Source organism: Sebastes umbrosus, chromosome 17 (genome assembly GCF_015220745.1).
Source record: "Sebastes umbrosus isolate fSebUmb1 chromosome 17, fSebUmb1.pri, whole genome shotgun sequence".
Taxonomy (NCBI): Eukaryota; Metazoa; Chordata; class Actinopteri; order Perciformes; family Sebastidae; genus Sebastes; species Sebastes umbrosus.
In genome coordinates this window covers 7428372-7454198 of record NC_051285.1, presented here as the reverse complement: position 1 = coordinate 7454198, position 25827 = coordinate 7428372, and the positions used below count along the sequence as shown (strand labels likewise).

General features: G+C 40.4%; 1 protein-coding gene and 1 long non-coding RNA gene across 5 annotated transcripts in view; one reads left to right on the top strand and one right to left on the bottom strand.

Annotated features, from left to right (window-relative positions):
* The window catches only part of fstl4 (follistatin-like 4), a 314390-nt gene extending 293114 nt beyond the window's left edge, over positions 1-21276 (top strand). For both annotated transcript variants that reach the window (XM_037748469.1, XM_037748471.1), the window contains 7 exons: positions 1036-1170; positions 1847-1873; positions 3821-3939; positions 6228-6377; positions 10117-10224; positions 16767-16876; positions 17080-21276. In XM_037748469.1, coding sequence (XP_037604397.1) covers positions 1036-1170; positions 1847-1873; positions 3821-3939; positions 6228-6377; positions 10117-10224; positions 16767-16876; positions 17080-17782 — 1352 coding nt within the window. In that variant the 3' untranslated portion in view covers positions 17783-21276. The remainder of the gene's footprint in view (positions 1-1035; positions 1171-1846; positions 1874-3820; positions 3940-6227; positions 6378-10116; positions 10225-16766; positions 16877-17079) is intronic.
* Positions 6264-25827, bottom strand: part of LOC119475609 — a 110636-nt gene continuing 91072 nt past the window's right edge. For 2 of the 3 annotated variants that reach the window (XR_005203835.1, XR_005203832.1), the window contains 2 exons: positions 21804-21871; positions 6264-6399 (listed from right to left, as the gene is read on the bottom strand). This is a non-coding gene — a long non-coding RNA (uncharacterized LOC119475609). Of the gene's footprint in view, positions 6400-7123; positions 7320-21803; positions 21872-25827 lie in introns of all 3 variants that reach the window. The other variant, XR_005203834.1, reaches the window with a different exon arrangement.

Below are 25827 nucleotides of genomic sequence, written 5' to 3'. Positions count from 1 at the left end.
CACAAGGTATGAGTTTGCTTTTGTCACATTTGAAAAATGACAAAAAGAGTTTGTTATAACACCTACACTGGCTACATTTCAGGTTTCTCTCTTTTGAAAGAGATGTTAATACTTAATGACACAAGATTAAGCAATATTTGCACCATATTCATTTTTTTCACCAACCCAAAACAAACAAATAGACCAATTCTGGGTTACTTGAGTCAGTGTATTACCTGAAGTAGATGACGATGACAGGAGTTACCACACGGGAGCAAAGAAACGTACTGCGGTGGAAAGCAGCAGCAGAAAATGTATTTTAGACACCTAAAAGAAAAGCCCACCTAAAAAGATCAATATCAGTTTAAGTGTGTGCTATATTTTGAATACTTTCAACACTTTACCTTGCCGTTTGGCAGAACTTTCCTTTTCCAACGGGGAATTGAAGCCGTTGTATCCATCTATGCTCAAAGCCACCAGACTCCATTAACAAAAACAGTAATTTTACATCGCATAACACAGAAGTTGCTGGTCTACCACTGCCTCCATCGGCTAGTTTGTTTGGGTTATTGTGTGACTTTGGTGAATCTGAACTAACCTTTTAAAACGCCAAAGTCACACAATAACACAAATTAACTAACCAATGGAAGCAGCGGTGGAGGGAGGCTGAACGTTGTTCATTTGCAAATACTATCCCTATTGTACTGATATAAGATGGTTGAAAATTGGCAAAGTTTTCCTTTTTTAACTAAACATCAAAAGAGTAAAATTCAAACAACTCTTAATCCTGTTTGTTTTGTTATTACATTTCTTTTGAAAAAGAAATAGAAGTTCCAGTTAGTCTGGTCCAGATATTTGGTGTGTGTCTAATGTTGATAATTAGTCTCACTCTAACACACTGAACAGTCTAGAGTCTGGATGAAACCACGCCAGACATGTTTGTTGTGAAGCCTTGTATTATTAATGCACCAAATGTATATGTAATGTACCCCCTAAAGATTTCAAACAACACACGCAACACATTTCTTTTCTTTTTTGTCTCCTCTCTTCTCATAGCAAACGCCAGTGAGCTCTTTATTGGCAGCGTCCGGTACGAGGACACCGGAGCCTACACGTGCATCGCCAAGAACGAGGTGGGAGTGGACGAGGATATCTCCTCTCTGTTTGTCGAAGACTCGGCCAAGAAGACCCGTAAGTCTTTGTCAAGTTTTAACTTTTACTGTAGAAAATTTAAAAGAAATATTACTTTTGTCAAAGACAATGCCAAAAAGAAGAGAGCTTGTAAGCTGGCGTGAATCCTAATGGCATGGCTGCTTGTTAGACATAATTGTAAGTAGTATTTAAGTGATGTAAGTTAGACAAAGGTATAACCCTTTCATAGTAATGCTGAAATCAGACGACACAATATAAGCTTGATAATGTCCCAACCCAACAGACGTGGGGAGTCGGGAACCAAAAAAATGAACGTCTGGCGGCACAGTTGCTCATTTTATCTCATATTTTATAGGACAACGGGGACGAGCACTCAAATCTGATATTTTATGCTCCTTTGATATTTGGTCTTTCATTAGGTTGCATCATTGTGCTGAGTTAACCATCGCCACCAAGAAAGAGCTTATCGGGCCGGTTGAAATTAAACAGAATAATCGATGACTTCCAAGTGATCTCTTGATTTAGGAGGAAATATGATGCTGTCAACAGCAGCGAGGAACATTTTGTAGCTGTCAAATATGTTTTGTCTTGGCGTGGCATGAGATAAATCACCTCCTCTGTTTCTGTCTCCTTTCTCAGAAGGTGATTTCATGTTTTCCTCTCTTTTTTCTCCCCCTCTTTTCCTTTTCTATTGCTTCGACGGCTGGATCTGCAGTTGCGAACATTCTGTGGAGAGAAGAAGGTAATACATTACAGTCCTCAAAAGGCTTTTGTACTCTTGTGAATAGGAAATATGGTGGGCATGTTTTGTGGCTCTTCGGGGCCTGCAGCCGGATATATCTACACTTTTCCAAGATGTTTGCCGTATTGTACAGAAGAACCGCAAAGTTGTTTTCTCTCCAGCAAAACTTTACTTCAAATCTTCCTTTCTTCCGTGCATGCCTAAGGTGTTTCATCCTTTCGCTGGAGTGCTTTCTAATCGGTTTCTCAGATCACCTGGGGAGGACACATTTGCACAAGAGCAGGAATTTTTATGCTTTTTGCAAATAATACCACAGACCCAGTGTGGTGGCTATAAGAAACACAACTCTGTGGTTTTCAGCAGTATACAAATCCATCCTGCTTTTATACTGTATATATTATTACCACATCAGCACGGACATAAGTACAGTTTTACTACTGCACTGGAAAACCCACCGCGGTTTAGAGTGCAATACAAACACAATGTGTTTTATATACTGTACATCATCGCTCAACCCAAGGAAGACAGTGTGGTTGATAATGCAGTGTAAGCATTTGGATTATTTGTGAGCACTTATCAGCAACGCAGAGTTGCCTCATTAACACAATGTGTGTGAACAAGTGTTTGTTTTTGTGTCATTCATGGATTGGCTGCACATATATTTTGTGTTTCTACTATGTTTATCTCACAGCATTATAGTGCAAAAACCAGGGATGAAAGTAGGCCAGTACGATCCAGTACTATGTACCACTAAAAGATCAGTACCGGACAGCAACTGCCTGCTAAAACCCACATGCAACCCACCACTCACGATCGCATTTCCAACAAGAAAACACATCTGCCAACATTAGGTCAACATACAGTTAGTTACCTCCGCCAAAGAGGTCATGTTTTCGGTTTACTCGAGCGCACTCGCTTGGATCCGCGGGGTCTGACTGCGCTCGTCATGCAGACAAGTGCTCCACGAGTAAACGCCAGGCGCTATGCGCTATGCGTGGCAACCATGGAAACGGCATCTGTGCACTACTGTAGGCTATGTATCCGTGCCGGTACAACTGTGTGGTGTATCAAATATCCCTAATCACAGCTTCATTTGTTCACACATGTGGCAAATGCTGTTTCACTTTCATTAACATTGCCAGATATGGCTTTTTTCTGCATTTTTGTGTTGTCGGAATAATTGGAGTTACAAGTTCCCGACTTATAAAATTCACATGAATGCCCCCCAGTCGGAATAACAATTCAAAACTTATACACAAATTATTCTGCAGCACTTTCACCATTTCAATAAATAATTTGCTAAACACGATGTCAAGTGTTTCTAATTTGTTTCTACACCATACGGACATTGAATCGTGTGTTCAGGGATGCATGAAGCTGGGGGTTGGAGGAGAACAATATCAAGCGATTTAAGGTCGAGGTAGCCTAGTAGTACCGGCAACAACTTCAATCTACTCTCACCCCTGGTTTTAACCGCCTGGCAAATCAATCATCATCGTAGTTTTAGTCTGTGCATGCCGCAAATGTGTTTATGTGTTTTATGCTTATCATCTCTGCTCATGTGATGTATTCCTCACAGCAGTAGTAGTGTGTTGCTCATCCAAATGCCTTTACATCAGACTGTGATGCTTGCTATCTCATCAGCAGCTGTTCACACAACAAGATGTGAAATGTTTCTTCTTAGAGACACTGCCTTTAATGTGATGCCTCTTCTTGCTACAGTATATTGTGGACAGGTTGCTGACAGGGCCCTTTGTAATGGCTGGCAGCCACACACTGCCCATCCCCGTTAACTCGCGATAGCATGCTAACAGGAGTCTCGCTGTGTGTCCTCCAGCAGGGAAATTGAAATGCCCATCACAAATGTCAGATTAGATGGGAGGGGGATTTTCTGCTGTTTTTAATTTGTATTTGTTGCTTTTTTTTCTCTCCTGTCTTCTCCTCCAGGGTTGAGTGTGGGGAATATGTTCTATGTGTTTTCTGACGAGGGCATCACTGTCCTTCAACCCAGTGAGTGCGAGATCCGCAGACACATGAAGCGGTCCGAGAGGATTGTTGCTACCTATGTAAGTGCACGTTCTGTCATTTTTTTTTTACTGTCAAGATGTAATAGTGTAAAAGATTCAATAAGATTAAAGTACATTAAAAAAATGGCCACGTCAGGTAATGACTTGAGTAGCCTATATTCTAGTTTAAAACTGCCTCCATATATTACTAAATAGATTTCAGGATGGTGGCGTTTGTAACTGCTGAGCTGATGCCTTTGCAAATCAAATTATGTGCAAGACAGAAAGATGTCGCTTAGTTTTTTACATTACGAAAGGCACTCACGCAATCACGACATATCAGGTACACCGCTAAGAGCATCTTACTCCCCAGTCAGTAATAGGTCTTAATTAGGTTGTTGTACCATTCTCCAAACAAGCACTGCAAGGTACATGTTGTGTTCTTTAAAGTGTAACTACACCCCCGAATCACTTTTTTTCAGCTTAAAACCAACGTGTTGTTGATGGTTTCAGGTCCAAATCTTGACATTATAGCGCAAAAGGGAATGGGAATGTGACGTCACCGACAGCAAGTCGGACATTTTTTGGAGGATAAAGGGTATCCGCTGGCTGTTTACCCACAGGGGATAAATCACAGAGCTGTGTCAATCTTTACTATTTATTTATCCGTCTATCTTGTTCTATTCTATAGTTATTCAGTGTGAAAGGAAATTGCCAACAAAATGAAGCCCATCATTCCTTCTTTTCCCCTTCCTGTTGTCGGAGTGGGGCTCCTCACCTTACTAATGTAATGGGATTACTTGTGTGTCCATTAGTCAGCAGCTAGCTCTGATAGACTGTATAAAGTCTATACTTCAGACCCTGAGGTTTTTAATCCACTGGAGAACATCCCTCTCCCAGAGCAATGGGCTTTAGAAGGTAAAAGTCGCTTGTTCCTCAGAGCGATTTGGGTTTTACAGGAGCCTGTAATTGTATTAGAGATCAATACAAACTCAATAAGCCATGTGTTAGCCAGTTCCTGCTGTAAACAGCAGTTTCTCCACTTTGGTGGGGTGGAGAGGAGGTGGGAACTCTTGAAACATAACCTTTGTGTATGTACAGTATGTGTGTGTGTGTGTGTGTGTGTGTGTGTGTGTGTGTGAGAGAGAGAGGGAGTGTGTGCATAAATGTCTTGTCAGCAAAGACGGCAGGCTGCAGAGCCTGTAGAGGCGATATGTTACTTGAGTCAGCCGTGTTTTATGAATTTGTTGATGTTTTCAATCTGATTTCTAATCTAAAAGTGGAAACAAGTCATTATGACTATTATTAGTAGCATCAATAATAAAAGTATTATTGGAATAAAGCATGCAGTGGTGAAAACATCAGTATGCACCTTTGGTAGGACTGGGTTATATGGTTGAAATCAATATTATTATATTAATAGTTCAGTCCTTTTGGCTTGAAACCTTTTATTAAACCTTTATTCAATTGAATTTGGGTTTATTTATTCATATCATGCACTGCACTGTAGCTGCACTGTATTTTTATTCTCCTGCTTAACCCGTCTTATTCTTTCATCTTATTTTTATCTTCTACTTTACTTTTCTCTTTCTATTTTTATGTGTCTTTGTATATTGTCTTGTGTTTCGTTTATATCTTGTCTAGATGCTTTTTATGTCTCATATAAATACCTTTGAATTACATTGTTGTTGGAAGGTGCTTTACAAATAAACGTGCCCTGCCTCGCATTAACAAGAATATTTTTCCAATAAAAATAGATATCACATTACACTAAGTGCTGCAGATAGTAATAATGCGAAAATTAAACAACAATTTTGAAAGATGAATTGTTCTTTGTTAAAAGTAAAAATGAGGATTTGTAGATTTTTTTCTGTTTGATTTTGCTCATCTTTGGCTTTTGGACTGTTGTTTTGACAAAGGAAGAAATTCAAACATGTCCCTTTGGACTCTGGGAACTTTTATGAACTTAACAATAATCGTTAATTGAAAAAAAATAATTAACAGATGAATCAATAATTAAAAGAACTGATGCAATGATCTGTGTTCCGGTGATTATTAATACATCAAATAGGGCATCAAGATGGTTTTGGGGTTAAGATGTGTACCATGTAAACCACAAAGAATTTTGTAAATTGATACCATGATATGATCATTTCATCACAACGCGATTCACATTTAAGTAGATAACACAATTTTTTTAATTATGGCCCACCCGTAATCATTGCTGAGGCTTTACGGAGTAAAATGCATCATACTGCTGATCTATAACACACCAGGAACCTTTTCCTCCCACTGTTGCTCTTTTCCTCCTCCCATCATCCTCTCTGTTCTCTGTTGGTTCTTCCCAGGAGGAGATGTGCCCTAAAGGTGAAGGGGTGTCACCTCAGCACTGCGTGTGGTCCTCAGCAGTCAACATCAGGGATAAGTACATCTACGTGACCCAGCCCCTCCTGAGCCGACTCCTGATTGTCGATATTCAAGCGCAGAAGGTTGTGCAGGTGGGTGGAGCAGGTATCAGACCTGGCAAACACACCAAAGTCCTATTATAATACCAGGCCTAACTAGCTCTACACTGCAATACAAGATCATCAACTGTTGAGGATGCCTACTTTTTACCTGCAACACAAAACTTTAGCATGATATCATAAATGTAGTTGGAGATTTTAAATTTGCAACCAACTCACAGAGTGGTGACAAAATGTGAGGAAGTGCCCTCTAGGGTGCCCTTAAATGGAGAAAACATGATAAAGTGCACTCTAGGGTGCCTTTGCAGTAGAGAAAACATGATAAAGTGCACTCTAGGGTGCCCTTAAAAAACTGGAAGATGCGATGCACTGCCATATAGGCTGCCCTACATGCTAGAAAACTCTCTGCACGCTGGTGACCTTTTAATTTAAAATTACTATAAGTTTCGAGTGTTAAATCTGAAAGAGTTGTCATTGTAACCTGCTAGAGTGGAAAGCTTGACAGGTGGGATGACTTAATGATGATTTAAGTTGATAAAACACAGCTTTACTCCACTAATGATGGCTAAACTGAATTTGGGCCCCAGTCTTGGGGGGGAGGAATTAGATATATTCAAAACCTATATACACTTCCAGTCGATATACATCCATACAGCCAATGTTTGGCTACATGTCAAACAGCATCACCAACGTGAGGTGCATTGCATTCATCTTGCCACGCTATTGAACTGCCACCGATGTAAGAAGACCACATGCAAGGTAAAATAAATCAAATGCACCTCAAGCGCCTGAAACAATATGGTGCCCAGGTGGGTGCCGGCTGCCTCGCCATTCATCTTGCCTGTAAGGGCTGTTTAGAGACTGAATCCCTCAGGTGTTCTTCCCAGGGTCAACATCATTTATACTGAAGTACGAGATGAGAGGAAATAGGCCCAACTCAAGGAGAAGGAGGCGGGAGAGCAGAAGGGAGAAAGTCTGAGTAGAGAGAATGAGAGAGACGGCAAACTGAGTAAGCAGCAGTGCAATAATGTCTTTATAAGCCTGCAACTTCACCTTGTTATCAGCTTAAGGTTTAAAGTGGAGTTTTTTACCACTCCACCTTTATCAATAATGTCAGTTATTTGAGAAGTTTTGTTCTAAAAATGATCGAAAAGATGAAAAGATCTCAACATACTGAGAGAGCTCCACTTAAAACTAGACTAAATGCAAAAAAACTGTTAAAGGAGCAGTGTGTCGCATTTAAGGGCAGAAATGGAATATAATATTAAAGAGGACCAATTATGCTTATTTTTAGGTGTAGCCTTGTATTTTAAGTTTCTACTCCAACATGTTTACACGCATTAACGTTCAACAAACGCTTTATTTTTCTCACAATGGCTGTGCTGCAGCACTTCTTTTCACCCTCTGTCTGAAACGCTCTGTTTGAGCTTGAAAAGCCCAGCCGCTCTGATTGGTCAGCTGGCCCACTCTGTTGTGATTGGACAACCGAAACAAACTCTGCAAGCTTTGTTTGAGGGTGTGCCAAACTAGCCGCTATAGGCAGGTATTATGCAAATGTGTTACTTGGTGACATCGCCACGTTACAGAAGAAAAGGTGGGACTTCAATCAAGGCGTTTCAGGCAGTTCAGGAGCAGTGTTTCTGTTGGGGAGAGTAGCTCCCTTTGACGTGGACTTTGGGCTTTGTAACACACTAAAGGAAAGGGAAAAAGCACAAAAGCATAATAGGTCCTCTTTAATAAGTATGTTTCTTTAGTCTATATTCACCTGAAAATTAATCGTTGTGTTTTCGTTCGAATGAAATGTTTATATCTACATAAGGAGCAGGTCCTCTTTACAGAGTCCGCCATGTTTCTGGAGAAGCCCAGAACGGACAAACCAAACACTGGCTAGGGCCAAGTTTTCGCGTCAGCCACTGTAGTTCTCCTACACACTTGGCACATGAGAGAAGTTATTTGCAATCTGCAACCTCACCGCTAGATGTCGCCAAATCCCACACACTGCACCTTTAATTGTTCTAATGTACGTTCATTTTCAGTCAAAAATATAATCACAAGGAAAAAGAAAAGAAAGTGAAGTGATATAATGAAAGGAGAAACAGAGGTGCGTTCTGACACGTGAGATGTTCTCACAACATCTAAAGTTCAGGTCGTGACGTTTGGTGTACTGCGGCCCACCAGCTGCCACTTTTTCTCTCTTTTTCCATCCATCACTGTAAGACTGCTTTCCTCCCCTTCATCGCTCTCTTGTCTCTCCCCCTCTCTCTTTCTTGAAGACCCTCTCTGGCCTTTGGGTGCAGGAGGTTAATGCATCCTCCCTTTTTTTCTTTTCTTCTCTTTCTCTGTTATTTCAAAGCTCTTTTTTTTACAAAGCACATTTGTAGCTTCCTTTCAACAATGGCCTTTAGAACAAGAGAGAAGATGGCAGAGTACAGTGAATGCACTCTATCCACTCTGACAGAAGGAATGCATGGACAATATCTTTAATTATTACACGGCGTTGTTGAATACTAAAGGCTAAATATTAATGATGCATAGTTCTGCACTGGCCTGGGGGGGCTTGAAATTTATGTTTTATCCCTGCAGAAAAGGTTTGGGAACCACTGAGTTAAAGGATGTTGGACTTTTAGAGGTGGACACAAAATCTAGTCCATTTCCTCCCAGTCTGCTGCAATGTGGCCTCACCTCGGCTTTACCTCTGCTCCCATCACGTAGGAAGCTAAACGCACTCAAAGGCAAATTCAGAGATGCAGTCCACCATCTCGACGTACTGTACATACACACATGCTGAGTTGACACTTGGCTGACCAGTGCAGAGCAGAGGGCTGGACCTCCCATTACTGAACACAGAGCTTGTGGTCTCGCTCCACTGGTGAGGGTGTCAGCAGCTCCCTGTCCACCCAGCCAGAAGCAGGGTAATGGATTGTGTTATTCCTTGTTGTTGACATTGCAGCAGACCTGAGGTTGAATTCTCCCCACCCCCACATCTCCCTCTCTCTTTTTTCTGTCTGCCTGTTCTTTTCTCTCCTTTCTCCTATATTAGTTCTTCTATATTATTTCTGTTCTTTCACCTGATGTGTGGCAGATATCCTCACTAAAAACCTCTCCAGCAGTAACAGTGGAAAAGTTCCCATGCTGTCAACTTATCTCCTTTACTTTCTGGCATTTACACCTACTTAGTACTCCATCTCTTCCAAGATGTGATAACACCTTACCCCTATGTGTGTTTCATTGTTGGGTAAAGGTTTGTTGGGAAGTGTGCTGGGGCCTGTTTCACCAAATTTGCAACAAGCAAGCTGCTACTTGCAACTTCCTCTTAATTTTGACACATTTAACTAATTAAAACAAGCTCCATATGTGCAACCTATTAATGGGCATGCAAGAGGACTTGCAGATAAATTCGCAAGTGAGTCATTTGTGAAGTGGGAAGCTGGCACCATTTGCGATCTGTGTGTAAGCAGCGTTCGCACATTGATTTGGGGAAACTGGCCCGTGGTCTTTTACGCATCTGCAGTTCTTACAAATGAGTTTTTTGCATTCAACAAGGTCCAGATTTTATTCTCTCATCCATTAGTTTATTTGCCCCAAATTTAAAAATATCTGATGTTGACCTCTCCTTTATATTTATGGTAGGCGAGTGACATGTTTCTGTGGCTTTCACTTAAACATCAGCTGGGCTTTTGTGACTTTTTAGCACCAACGGACAGAAATGTAATTTTATTTAGCTCAAGAACAATTCATTTAATGTTTTCCTCACTCTGTCCATCTCTTCTAGGCTGTAACAACAGATCCTTTCCCAGTTAAGATGCTCTATGACAAGTCACATGACCAGGTTTGGGTCCTAACGTGGGGTGATATGGACAGAACACACCCAACGCTTCAGGTAAGAACGTTTTGTGTGTACATCTTACATCTTAGATGTAGAGATATGGTAACTTTTTACTGCATTACATTTATTTGATAACTGAAATTACTTTGTAGATTAATAATACGATAATCAGCTGCAGTGTTAAGGTGTTGAAAAAATAGAATATACCAAAAATATTAGTAAAATATCCAAAAAATATAAGTAAAATATCCCAAAAAATAAGTAAGCATCCCAAAAATGTTAGTAAAATATCCCAGAAATATTAGTTATATATCCCAAGAACACCAGTAAAATAAATACAAATAAAAAAAGTAAAATAGCAGAAATATATTTGCATAGTGTCAGACAAAAATGTATTAAAGACCCAAAATAATATCAGTAAAATATAAAAAAAAAAATTTCAGTAAAATATGAAAAAATAAAATCAGTAAAATATCCCAGAAATATTAATAAAATATAAATAAATTATCAGACAAACATTCGTAAAGTATCCCAAAAAATAGTTAAAATTATGTCCATCTTTACCAGCTGCAACATTAAAGTGATGAACACATTAATGCATCAATAATTATGATTCAATAATATAATATATATTATTCTGCATAACGAGTATTTTTACTTTTGGTACTTTAAGTTTATTTTGATGCTTACACTGTACTGTCACTTGAGTAACTTTTACACTGTGGTATTGTTACTTTTACTGAAGTAAAACATTGTGAGTGCTTCTTCCTCTGCTTACATGTCACTGTTTAGGAGACACTATTTGGTTTTGTCCCTTCCTGTTCACGAGAATCCCATTTTGGAAAACGTAATGGATGTGTTGATTAAAGTACAGGAAGTTTGTCTCTATTGCAGCCTCATTTTTAAATCAGGCTGGTGATTATTTACGTAAAATCCAGCCGAGTGCAGCTTTAAAAGCACAAAATAGCCCTTCTTTATTATTGTCTTATTACCACACCGCCCCATACCTACTTTTGCTGTGTGTTTATTTGTGAACTCTGATGAGCGATTATCTTCCCGGGAGAATATAATCTATATAAGCTTTAGAAAGTTAGCCGAGCGAGGAGAACAGCGCCTCATAACTAATTGAGCTCCGTTGTGTACCTGCGTAGCCTGTTTATGTGATAAGTATTTGCGTGACAACATCTAATCTATGTATGTTTTAGAGCATTTACCAAGCCAGCAAAACAGCAATTCGCAGCTGCGGCGTTGTCGGCTTGTGCCCGGCGTCCCTTTGGACCACTGGTGTTGGAGGCTTCACAAATGAGAAATGATCACAGGTGTGGTTGTATTTAATCCACCTCGGGGGATTGGGTGAGGCGAGGGAAGAGAGAGGAGGATGCAGAGAGGGTTGAGGAGGTGGAGGGGAGGGGAAAGGGAACAGAGCTGGTGCCCGAGGGGAGAAGTATGGTGCTGTTTTTATAGGGCCAGTATTTATATGTGTGTGTTTGCAACAGCGAAGGACACTGCTGCCACGAGTAAAGCCACCGAGGGATCCCGTTGTAATCTCAGTAATAGACACAAACATGTTTATTGTTCTCTTTGTCCCATTGGAGGGACGGATCCCATTATAACCATGTGAGGTGTTGTGTTCAGTCTTTACTGTTTGGGGAGCTGCTGTGTCTATTCATTATGGGGATTGCAGAGGGATGATACACTCTCAAATCTATGAGTCTTCAGAGGATCTTTGGAGTGAAATGACTCATTTTATACTCAGAAAATCACTTCAATGCATAAATGATTTTTCTTTTTCTTTTTGGTGCCGTTTGCATTGTTGGTTTTGAACACTAGTGATTTCATGTAAATATTTCATAGTTAATCAGTGGTTGTGCAGCTGTAAATGGAATTGCAGTCATTTGTCAAATTGTCCTATAAATAACACTTCTTTGTGATGATGTCATGTTTCCATTTTTCTCAATTTTCGTCAATTACTGCCGTTTGAGCAGCGCCCCTCGGCATCGGAAACCAACGCACGGAGGAACCCTTTAACCCGACAGTATGTGACGAACTGGGCTTTCAACTAACTCCAATGTAAACCCACCCGCGGCGTTATTCAACAGTCAGAGCAAGTGACTTAGTATTAATAGTGTGAGAGTCCGCTAAGGGCAGGCGTGAGGGGTGGAAGACCACTGTTTGTGTCCTGTGTGAAACTAAAAGTAACGTTGACTTGTTTTGTCACGTCAGTCATTAGTCACGTGACTCGTTGGTATCGTTAGTCCCATAAGCCACCTGAGTTGTTAGTCACATGAGTCGTTAGTCACCTGAGTCGTTAGTATCGTCAGTCCCGTGAGTCACATAAGCCTAACTTCCTGTGAAAACAGAATTTTATTGTGAAAGGACACATATAACGCATATAACGAGCGTATATTGACACGCCGTTCCTGACATGTCCAAAATTAACACAAGAAGGGTACCTCATGCATTGGTCTCCGATGCCAAAGGGGAACGGCGGTATTTGATGAGTTGGGAGTGACAATGTGTGACTGTTATTTCCAGATTCTTTAAAAAGAAACTTTAATGGGAGATTATTTTGGATCTAAAGGTGCCACTATGGTCTGGCAACAAAACGTAGTGAAAAGACGACCACCTGTGTGTGGGTTTTAACAGTCTCCTACTGATTTACAATCTGCATGGCCAAGCAGACCGCATGTGTGTGTGCAATCAGTTTTCTTCATAGTGTGTAGGTGTACTAGTCTAACGGGGGATTTGTTTCTGTGTCTCAGTTAAGGTGCACACTCGTGGTGTTATTTCTAAACTTCTCTCAGAGGTTATTGTCTTAAATGAAGCAGAAAATTCTATGAAAATATGTTTTTCATCACAGACAAAACAATTTTCTCCTCATATAATTTGAAACAATCAGAGTACAGAGAGCAGCTTAGCATAACATTTTATGGCTGAACTGCAGAGAACACATTTTTGTGTTTTTCATTTTATTCATTTCCCCACTTCCTGCAGTTCTTCAGGAGTAATGAATAATTAGAGAGCAGGGGATGAATCACTTAAAAATGCAATTGCAGGGAAACGGCATAATGGGATTGGAGGCCACGTGGATCACACCACAAATAAATGGTTTGATAATGTCATTATCATTTGGACTGAAAGTAATTGACCTGTTCAGCAGCAGCCCATCACTACCGGAGGCGCCGTTTCGCTCCAGCGGATCATACATGTGTATGAGTGTGTGTCTGTCAGTTTGTGCGCTCACGATGTGTAAATGTGCGTTTGTGAATGTGTGGTGTGTGTGTGTGTGTGGTATTTTTAAGCAGCCAAGTTTAAGGATGGCTCAATATCTCTGTGTAAACATCAGAGGGAGTGTGATTGTCAATTCATTAGAGAAGACAAATGGAGGAATCTCTGCCGGGCAGAGAGAAACGTGGCCTTTCAGACTGTCAGTCCGGTCTGCGTCTACGTGCCACGAAGACATTTAACTCACAGGCTTTTTGTTTTTCTCTCTGCACACAAGGACACCATATTTCCCATCTGTTTTCCCCTCATTTATCTCTCTATTAGGTTTGCCAAATATGTGTTTAAGACTGATTATTTTAATAAATGAACTCATTATTACGACAACAAGTTGTCACAACAGGAAACTACATGTATTCAATTCAGGCCAGCAAAATCATCTCAATTGTTTTACAGTTTCTAAATGTCCTGGTTAAAAGTTTTGTTTTTTATTTGGTTTATCCCAGTTCCCTCTTGTTTTGTTTATCTTTTCCATATTATTGACCCGTCACTTATCAGTCGTATCTCTCTTGTTTAAAGAAGTAGTTAAGTTTAGTTCTAAGTTTATAATTATTTGGGTTTTTTTACATGAGTGGCGATACAATACCTGAATATTGGAACTTATATCTACGACGGCATATTAGGGTCATTGTAGGTAAATAAAAAAATAATAATTACAGAGCCGAAGGAGGGGGGTAATATTCCGAGAAAAAAAAATCTGATTAAAGTGTTAAATTTACCGGAAAAAACGTGGATATTCTCTGAGTTTAAAGTGGCAAATCTACGAGAAAAAACTTACAGATTTGCAAGATTACAAAGTCATGAATTTACGAGAAAGAAAAATTGGAAAACTGAGCGAAATGAAGGTCCCGAATGATTCTATTCAAATTCTCGCATGTAACCTTTGTTGCATTTATTATGCTGCAAGCTGTGCAATAAAGGAAAAAATACAAAAATACGATTTTAAAACATGACATAAAGTGGAAATCGTGAAGATTTTCATTTAAATAAATAAATGTCTGTTAAGTGACTATCTTTGCCCAATGAGGTAACAATGGTGATTGATGAAAGTATTGCAATATTTATATATTTGCAGTATTATGAAATTTCGTGTCTGTGGTGACATCCCAGTTTTTTCTCCACTGTATACACACCAAAAAAATTTAACTATGTACACAATGAAAACTTGAAGCTCATGAACAGAGAAATACATTTTTTCCATGTTCATATATCAACAAAAAGACTCCAGATTGTTAATCTCTGAGCACAATTACATTGTTTTCACTCAAATAGAAACTCTAAATCAACCAGGACTGAAATCTTAAGGATTGACACTTTAAACCAATTAATATCTGATGAAAGAACAAGTTGACAAGACCACGAATCTGCAGACAATGGATGGCAACTAATGAAATTCATTTAGTGTTAGAGTATAATACATGAATATCTGGTCTGCATATGAGCAAACATGTCTCCTTTTGTTCTTTCATATGCATGCATTTATAAATCTATGATATACGCCTCAGGGAGTAAAACACACAAAGTATTAATTTAACTTTTAAAATTCGGCATTGATCTTGAGCAACAAGCCTTTGAGCCTTCCAGGGAATCCATAACGGGCTTTATTGCTCCCCAGGATCAACGAGACGAGTGATTCTGACAGTATATATGAAAAAAAAAATATGTGCTGCACTGGATAATATTAAAGGGGGCTTGTAAGATTTATTGAATTTCCTAAATTACACAAATACACTGGAGAATTTTAGGAGTCTCGTCTTATATGGGTGTTCTGTAGTTAGACGGGAAAGTAAAAAAAAAAGCTACTCACGGCTTCTGCAGAGTGAATGCTGTTGAAAAGCAAAAGCCACTCAGTCAGAACCAAATCCCCCTCAGGTATTAGCCAGCGAGGCAGGGGCAGAGTAAAACTCGATTGGGCCTCGTTGCTGAGTGTGTGGATATGAAATCCAAGCATGAGCGATGACAAAGAGAAGCCAGTGGCATTAAGTTGAGCGCACCTGCAGCCCTGGAGACCACAGCAGCTGCCTAATAATACATGAGCGATACTACATTGAACCTCATTAACTGCCGTCATTGTATTCTGCAACTGTTGTAATGACTTTTTTTTTTTTAATGAGGATTCCTTTTCATGTCTCACAAGCAGCGAGAAGCCGGCAGATCTTCTTTGTTAAAAATGGATGAGATAGTCAGGAGGATGGAGAGCTTTTGAGGAGTGTTGCAGCAGCAGTGAAGCAAAAGTAACAACTCTGCAACTTAAACTGCTATTTTTATTTCCCTGCATTTGGTAGTTGTGAGGGAGGAGTGTGGCGTCTGGCCCCCCGCTGGGCATCAGGTAGAGGTTCAGCTTTAGCAGCGTAGGCGTAGACATCAAAATAGATTTCTCGCTTAGTTCTTTCCTTTTAAAAACAATATTCTATATCTAAACCTAGAGCCGAGTTTTTTTCTGAGTATATAAAGTCTGAAGGAAAGCCGGAGCAGGAGTCGACTGTTTGCTTTTAATAAATCCCACATATGAAGGTGCCGTAAACAGCCTCACTTGTCCTTGACTGTGACCTGATCATGCAGGCATGCATGATGAAGCGTGTGTCACGGGCAAGGCGGTGCATCGGGAAGCCCATCAAAAGCGTACGCACTTTACAAACGTGCTGATTCAGTGTCAGGTGTATGACATGAGAGATGAGGCTTTTATTGTGGTGTCGGCTGCTAAGACAACCATCTTTGAATAAGATGCTTTATCAGAGGACCGAGGTGGGGCCACGTTCCATCAGCTCCAGTCATACCGTAGAGATGTTTATCTGTTCCAGGATATATGGGCGCGTCACCTGGACAAGCTGCGGCTGTTAAGACCTGAGATATGAGCCTTTATGCTGATGAAAGATAAAAGGTCACAGGGTTTAACTATCACAACACGCAGATTTTTCTTTGAGCGGGACAAACAATACTGGAGTTTTGAGGCTGATATTGATATTTGAGAATCTAAAAAGTAAGTTTTTGATAAGGATCCTTAATTAGTTTAACAATTGAAACATAAATTTGTCGGTGCTCTGTGGTGTACAAACTATATAATTGAGACACTGTTTCTAAATTAACATTTCTTTGAAATTCATGCACTGCAATTTCTTACTTATTAGCATATCTGCAATTATTTTCTGAAAATTGGTGTAAAGGCCTTTATCCTGTATATTTAAAGCCATGTCATCTTTATTTTTTGAAGGTCTCTGCTGCTGTAAATTGGAAACCGTCGATGTCTATATCTGGTTATTATCTTTTTTTTTATAGGTATTTAATATTCATGCTGTCATGTGCGTTGTCCACAGGTAATTCCTCAAGCCAGTGTGGGAGAAGTACATCACGCCATCCGCACAACTTTCCAGAGGGTCAGCGACTTCTTCATTCCTCCAACCAACCTCATCATCACCCACGTGAGGTAAAGCAGCACACACGCCACATTCATCCACCTCCGACCTTAAAACACAGGCGACCTCATTGCTCGCTCATCACAGCTGTCCTTCTGAAGTGAAGGAGAAAAGAGCAAATGAGAATCCTAATGAGAATCTCGATGTGTGTTAATCACTGACCCCAAAAATCTAGAAAGGCTATTAACCTTTCCTCTGAACTTTGTCGATTTAGGTTTGCCTTTGTCTTCCTCAAAAACGAACCTGCGGTGCACAAGATCGACCTGGAGACCTTCCACCGCGTCAAGACCATCAGCCTGAAGAACTACAGCTGCGTACCCGTCAGCATGGCCTACACGCATCTGGGCGGCTTCTACTTCGTCCAGTGTGAGAGCAAGAGCCACCTTAAGGCCCCGCCCCAGCTCCTCATCGACAGCGTGACGGACGCGGTGATCGGTCCAAACCTGAACATCACAGGGCAGCCGTTTGTGTCGCCTGACGGCCGCTACATTGTGACGCCTGACACGCAGAGCTCCAAGGTGATAGTACAGACAGTGTCGTTCCAGGGGGAGCTGGGTCTGAACCGGGAACTGGACGAGCCCGTAGCTGTCTCTGATCTGGCTTTCCAGCCTTCCTTCACGGAGTCCAACCAGCATGTGGTTGTCGCCACCTCAGGCTCAGGCACGGACCTGCTATTTGCCGATCTGTCCTCGGGCCGCACCGAGGTTCTCCGGAGCCTCAAGGAGCCCCTGGCCCCCCAAGCCTGGCCCTGGGGGGGCCCCAACAGAGTAGTGGTCTCCAGCGGGTTGTTCGGACAGTACCTGGTGACGCCGTCGGCCGAGTCCCTCTTTGTCCTGAACGGCAAACAGAGAACGCCACACTGCGAGGTGTCAGACATCAAGAGAGGGAACACAGTTGTCTGGGTCGGCGAGGTATGAGTAAAAAAGAAAAAGCAGAAAGTCGTAGGATTAGGGACAGACGTAAAAAAAAAAAAAAAAAGGAAAAATCAGGCCAAATTACCTATTATAAAGATTTATGTGAACATAAGTTGTGGACTCAACCCTGGGACTGAGCGAGAGGGATACATGCCTGGGTTTATTGTAACAAAAGTACACTTAAAAATAGAGAAAATTGAGAAAACATTAAGAAACCCTGTTGTGATATTTCTATTGGGAGAAAGTGTCAATGCCGTTCAGTGCAACAGTGATCTATGTGCACTTAACTATACAGAATTGTACATTATTGCACTTCCTTCCATGTTATCACAGCAAATAGGTACCTGAAGAGGGGTTATTAACGAACTATGAACTATGCACAATGCTCACTTTTTTTAGAGTAAAAAGCTTTCCGATTTTGTTTATCTCAACAATGTTTGTCGTTTTTCACCAGTGCTGCATATAATCACCACAAACTGTCCGTCTGTCCTGTCTGCCTTTAGTGTATGTGTGTTCTGAGTCCTTTTAAAAGCTACCAACCCATCCGTTTATTCGCCTTTGTCACCGTATTGTACTGTATCCTCCCTCTGAAAGCTTTCATTCTCCTCATGCCGGCAGAGGTTGGCTTTATGCACATGTGTAATTCCCTCTATATTTACATTGTCTATCCAAAGAGCCCGGTCGGTCCATTAGCCGTCGTCGATGGATGTTTCCCTCGCAGAGGAAGCCTAACCAGAAATGAACAGTCCATCTTGTGGTCTCTTGCAGTGGTATAATCTGTCCTCCGCTGTCTCTCACTGTTATTCTGTACCTGCAGCACAAGTCTGTGCTGCGGAGCCTGAAAATGCCACTTAGCAGATTCCCTCAGGGTAATGACTCCGGTGTACGCTGACCCCACATGCTGAGGCCGTGCCAAAGTGGCATCAACTCCGCTATCTGACTGGCTGTGAGCATTTATACTTCCTCCCAGAGAGCCGTGCATCAAGATCAAACTCTGAGGCAGGTCACCATGTGGTAGTTATTCCGCTTTATTTAAAGGACTGTAACACACAGAGGATATATTTTATTAGTGTCTGTCTAGTCGGCAACAAAAACTTGTTTTTGGATTTGTTATTTTTATCTGGATAGCAATCACATATACACAGGAAAAAAAATATGCTCCATCTCAAAAACCTGTTTCAAAAGTAGGGATACATTTTTACAGACATTTTAAACATTCTTCTTTAAACATTCTCCCCATTAACGTGATAAAATGACAATAATTGTACAGGTTTCTTTATCATTATTATTATTATTATTCAAAATTGTATACCTACTTTTGAAAAAAACCCGGTATTATCTGTCTGGAGGCAGTGACCGAATAAACACCAGCAACTCTTCGTCCTTCAAAATCGCAGTTATGTTCTTTCTGTGGTCGAATCGTCTTCTGTGTAATTTGCGCTCGCCATTTTGCACTAATCGTCATAATGATGATCCATTAGTAGCAAGACAACGCCGCTGCTTCTCTGCAGATGTAATAATGTTATCAGATATTATAGTCGTCTCTTAAACAGTAGTGTCGAGGTCTTTACGTGGATAGTTAGCTCAGACGTCCGACTTTGGTGCCAGTCTTGGGGCAATGGCTTTTTCTGTCTTTCCTTTTTTTTCTTTTATGGCTGCAAAGCCTTGCTCTGTACCTCCGAGCCTAAAACTACAGAAAAATATGAATGTCCTCTAATATTCAGCTGTCAATATCCGTATTTTTTTTTCTCATTTTGCGAAAAATATACATATATTGCAGAAAATATACATACTTAAGAAACTATTAAACTATTACTAAACTACTAAACATTGTATTTCTAGAATTTGCTGGGTTCTACAAATAGTCGGCCCGTCTAAATCTATGTTTAATTGAGATTTTGTAACCAGACAAAAATGAGCTAGAAACAAAAAAGTACACCAAGACATATTCCAGAACAAAAACTATGTCAACTTGCTGTTAAATTGAATAAAAATAGTGGACGATAGAAACAGTAGCACTAATCCTCAGTCCGTGCATGGAAAGAGGAAATACTTTCTTGATGATCTTGGGAAGCTCTCTTGTACATACAATATGTAATCACTGCACAAATACTCACAGCCTTTAGGACTTTGTGGTTGATGGCTTTTCTTTTGGCACGTCAAACTTGTTAATTAAAATCATAATTATCTCTAATACAGATCTAAAACGCCAATTTTAAGTTGTAGAAAAAGTCCTTTAAGAAAAGTGTAAGACTGTAAATCCAGCTGGAGTCTTGTGAATGGAGTATATCTGCTCACGTGGTCAGTTTTTTTTCCCCCCTAGAAACAAACAGCAGCCCAAATTCTATATTAATCATCATCTCTTAATACGTAGTTGTGCCTGTAACTCCCCCGATGCGACGCAATGTGTAGGGTAGAAACTAAGCTGCTGTGTGAGAAAAAGAAAAACGCAGGAGTGAAGCCGATTTGTCGTTCTCGTTTGTGATTTAGGTATTTGCTGCTAATCTGCCACGAAAACACGTTCTGGCATTAAAGCCTGTTTGATGAACTGTTTGAAGGCAATGACTTAATGATAGACCACTGTTGCACTGAGGAGAGAAATATACTATCTGACATTATGTTTGTTGAATGGAAATTTGTCAAATTGGTAGCCCAGTTTTCTCACTGTATCGATGAAAAAAGTGTTAAAAAAAAGTAGGCTCTGATGCTTCCTGAAGTCACGACCCCATCCAAAGTCACTCCCCAGAGGCTCTAACTGAGTCATCTACAGTATTGGACAGCTCTGAGACATGCATGTAAAGAAAATAGACCTTCAACATGATCATCATTGACCTCTCAGTGATCTCTCACAGTCACACACGGTTTACAGTCGCTTGTGAAAAAAAGTCACTTTTCCGCCCCCGTCATCGTCACGTCCGTCAGCTTATCTCTTAAAGGTCGATTCAGCAGTGTGACATCGCTACTAGAGCCAAGGAGAGCAAGAACAAAGTGACTGCACCTGCGCTTGCTGATATAACCACATCACTGGCTAGCTCATGTTGTTTGTTTGGATCTACCTTCAGTGTCACATGACTATTTCCGTACCTCTCGTCGAACCCTCGCCTACAGGGGGGGGCTGCAGAGCTGAACCGCTTGGTGTGATAGACATTGATAGGAACCACTGTTGTAGATAACATTGTTCATGTTTAGAACACGTTCAGACATGACAAAACTGACTGTACAGTTTTCTTTATGCATTTTGTGTGTTCTGGTTTATGAGGGAATTGTTTTGTAAGAAAAAATCGAATTAAATATATTGTAAAAATCAGTCGTTTCATGTCTTTAAAATTTATTGATTGCATTTTTTTCCATATTAATTTATTGGGAGTAACATCAGGTGTACAGAAACCTACAATTAGAGCACAAATGTAAATTATTGTCCCTCCATATTTCGGTATTTTTCCCCCAAAGCCCCCTCCCACCCAACCCTCACCCACTGCCGATGCAAAAAGGATAAAGAACAAAAAACTAAGTTAAATTTAATTTAAAAAAAGAAAAGAAAAAGAAAATAAGATAAAAAAAATAAATGAAAATAAAATAAATAATAAAAAATAAAGTACACATTGACAGTAATGATAATTATAGCAATTGTTTTCAATATCACTTCATAATACAATTTATAATAACATAATTTATAAATGGTAAATTGATAGTTAAATAAACTTTGTTAATAGTTATTTTACTGTTAACAAAGAATTAAATTATAATTAATAATGTTTACTAATTATTAGAAATATAATTATAAAATCAATGTTTTGATTATTGATCATTTTGAGTCATGTTTTTAAGAAAGAATAAAAAAAATTCTCTGGTTTTAGATTCTGAATTATATATATTTTATGGTTTCCCTAGTCTTGAATATTGTTGGGTTTTAGACTCTTGCTTTGACAAAAAAAAAGATATTTCAAGATGTCATCTTGGGCTTTGGACTGATCAATAAATAATCAATAACCAATAATGAAAATAATCCTTAGTTGCAGCCTACCTGCAGCAAGAGTTCTTGGTATTTAATCACATTCTTCCAACAGTCAGTCCTCCTTGAACGTGTTACACCTGACAAGGTGAGACAGAGAGACAATTTTAGCATCTAGAAAATTATTGGACGTTTGCGACAAGTCCCCGTCTACAGTGTGACATCCATCCCCCGTCCCGTTGTCAATTATGGTCTTAGTCCACTGATGAGCAGGCATCGAGCCGGCCTTCACTCCTGTATAACTTAATGTAATCTATTGTCTTTCCGTGCTCAACACGCTCCGACAATCCATTGACCATTACTGGCTCTGCTGAGGGACGCTGTCAATACACACTCCGTCAGTGTCAGAGGAACAGAAAGGCAGAAATAAAAGACTTCCTGGAGCCAAACATCAGTGAGGTAGGAGAATCCGATCACACAGACAATTACCGTCCTGTTCACGCCTGCTTCAATTTCCTATGAATCAGAACAGAGCGGAGACAGGAAGACACCGGCTTTCATCCAGTCTGCAGAGCTTACTGACATACAGTATCTAGGGAAAGACCACAACATGGTCACACTTCAAATCATCACTATTAAATTCAATTCTATGTTTATATACTCTATAGTATACATTATATACTTGAATCTGAAGTCCTGTTTAATTTGTTGCTGCATTAAAAAGGTTTACACCTGAATTGTATTTCCTTTAAAGGGACTGTTTGTAAGAATCAGAAATGCAGAAAAGACAATAAAACCTCTGTTGGTCTGGAGGAGCTGCAGCATTTATTTCTGCACAAACGTCCACTGTACATTTACTAGATATTCTCAGAGCTACAAACTCTCCTGCAGTGTGTAGTGAGCGCGCATAAACGTGAGAGTGGAGCGAAATAGCGAAAATGAGCGCGGCGTGTGAGTGAAGGCAGGAAGGCAGCAGAGCAGAGGAGCAGAGACTCCGGCCCTGGAGACCAAAGCTACGGTCTCCCCCGCGTCCTCCGACCGCGCCCAACACTGTTTAATAGACGGGCTTCGCTAGATATAACTTTGCAGTTTTGGTGCTTCCGTCTAGTTTGTGTTGGAGTCAGAGTCTGAACAGCGTAGCCACACACGAGCACGCATGGGACACCGACCCGGATTGATTTATACGTGTAAGAAGTTACAAACAGTCCCTTTAAGCAAGTTGCTGGTGCTCAATCTTTTTTTTAAATAAATAGCAATTCATTTAATTTATATCTATGTATTTATTTGTTAAATTTAGTTTTACAAAGTTAAGAAAGCAATATTTAAGTCAGCTCATTAATGAAACACTGGTATGGGATCAGAACACTCCAGTAGCTGGAGATGGGACAGCGTTGCATTTGATGTAACAAAGATTGTTATAGTTTTAGTGTAATGTGGACAGGAGATGGACCAGTGAAGGAGTTAATACCATGTGAGGACAGTAGGGGGCGTTACCACTGGCGATGGAGACTGGAGATGACGCCTACAACGTGCGTGCCTGTGCGTAAACAGTCACATGGAGACGTCTGCACCGCGTGCTGTAAGTTAGCAGGCAGCATGTTGCTGCTAAGAAAAGACACATTTGGAGCTCTACAGGAGGACTACAGCCAAGTGTAAAGACTAAAAGGAGTCTGCTGAACTAGTAAGTTAAACCTCGGCCAACTGTGTGAATGAGGCCTGAGATAAAAACTTTCCACAATGCTTTAGGAAATCAAAAAAGATGGTTAAAATGAGATTAGACTGAAGAAGAGCTGTGCCATTTGTTTTTCCACGTGGACTACTACTCTTCTAATGGAGGACTGGAGTGACGGTTGTAAATGCTGGAGCTTATTTTGAATGTCAGGGACTTTGGAAAACTGTGCGTAACTGCATTAAAGAAACGCACATTCACAGTTATGGACTCTGTGCCTGAGAGCTGGTTACATGGAGAGGGGAGAACTGCGCACAGCCTCGTGTGTCGACTAGATTGGAGCGACGGTCAACAGGAAGAGACTGAAACAGCCCTGCCATGGTGACAGGTGAGCTTCCCACCAGGTTTACCCTTTTACGCACAGTAATCCATGGCTCCTTCTGACTAGGAGAGGAGCTAACCAGGGCTTAGCTAAGGGTTAATAGTTACTAGTTAATAGTTTTTATACTGTAAGTATATACTTGTAGCCCACTTTATAGTGTATTCAAGTACACTTCAAAGTATACTCTCAGTAAACTACTAGAATAGTTTTTATCCTGCAAGTATACTTGTAGCCTATATATGTGTAGCCCCATTTTCAGACCCCCCAAACTGGGACCCTTAATTCTACTGCACATTCATGCACATGCACGCGCTAATATGCAGTTGTTTTCATCAGGATGGCTAACTTGGTGCACCAGTGGCTAGGGTGACCAAATGTGGGACAAAGAGTATGTTTGTGTGGGACAATGTGGGACGTGTTACCAAGGCTGAGAGGTAGTCTACAAATTTGATATAATGCCTATCTAACTTAAATAATGAACATTTCTATTCTGCCCCTTATCTTGTAACATATCTATGCTTTGCCAAAAAGCATCCACAGATCGGCACATCTCCTTTTGACATAAACATGTTGTATTCCCCTTGTGTGAAATTGAAAAATAACTGGCAAATTTCACAAAAAACTCTGAGAATTGCCTTCCACCGGCTTATAAATACTTACATATAGTTTCACAGTCTTTGTTGTAGCTGTTTTTCCTTTTCTTTGTGGTAGTTTCCATCATATTCTGCCTTAAATCTGTATAACTTGTGACTTTAGGGTGACTTGCAATTTTCCCCATTGGGCATAATGTAGCAAAGACGGTGAAATGTTAACCTGCACTTGACCCACGTGTGCGCAGTTTGACAGCAAACACAGCGCCGTGATGACAGACTTCCCTGCTGTTTTCATAGCCATTGGATAAAAGCCAGATTTTAAAAAAGCGTCTGTCCTGCAGTGGTTTGACTTTTGAAAACTAGAGCCAAGTGATAAAAATACTGTGCAGTCTCTTGTAAAGTGGGACACTTGGTCACCCTAACTGTGGTGCATTTGAGCATGGGGTGAGGTCTGAGAGAAAGCTTTATTATAGGTGGGTGCATTAGAGGCTGTGACAGTCATGACTTATCACATTCACTACTTTCTCCTCCTTTAATCACAGAGCTATCCCTGTCATGACACACTGACAGTTTGGGAGTCCCGTAGAGAGTTTCCCTCGGAGGAAACTTACTGTTGTCTGGGACTATGGAAATTATTTTTCAACTTTAGTTTTGAAGCTGAACCATCTCTATCACATCATTTTACTTGCCACAGGCTATTATAATTAAAAATGTGGAGCTCAGACGACACTTTGGCCAGGATGGAGACACCGGGTGAAAGACTGACAGGATCAGACGTCCTGAGGCAGTTATAAGTGGAGCGAAAAGTTTAAAGTGATTCAACATTTTTCGCATACTTGCTTGTTGATGCGCAGAAGGAACTTTGTAGAATAATTAATCAAAACGACACGTTTGATGTGCACGTAAGCACGGGGGGTTCTGTGGTTCAACAGTCTGATGTCTGATGGCTTGACAGCGCACAACATCACTTAAGTTAGAGACTGGGGTGGGTGCGCTGTTCTGGCTCTCTGTATATATACTTATCTCCTGCTCACAAATTAATGAATGAGTGGGACAGAACATGATGAACATCTATGTAAGTAAAGTATTGTTATCATTATTTTAATTGTGGTGAAAACTGGGAAAATTTGTTAGTGACTGTTAAAAACCAGGACATTTGTGTGTTTTACAGATATTTGTCAGGACTTGGGACAGTCCAGTTCTGCTGCGGTTGAGATGGTGACAGTGGAGGCCATGGTGATCAAAGAGTCCTAGATCCGCTTTTCATCTATCATTTTGTGCAACATGGATATTCTCCCTTCCAACTCTGAGACTTTTTTGGATAGGCAGAAGCAGCTGTCGCATCTGGATGGTGAGGTGAGTGGAGACATGATTTATGATTAAGTCAGATGAGGCTGAGGAAACAAAAAAGGGGGAAAAAAATCATAATATAGTATGCCCAAAAAAAAGTCA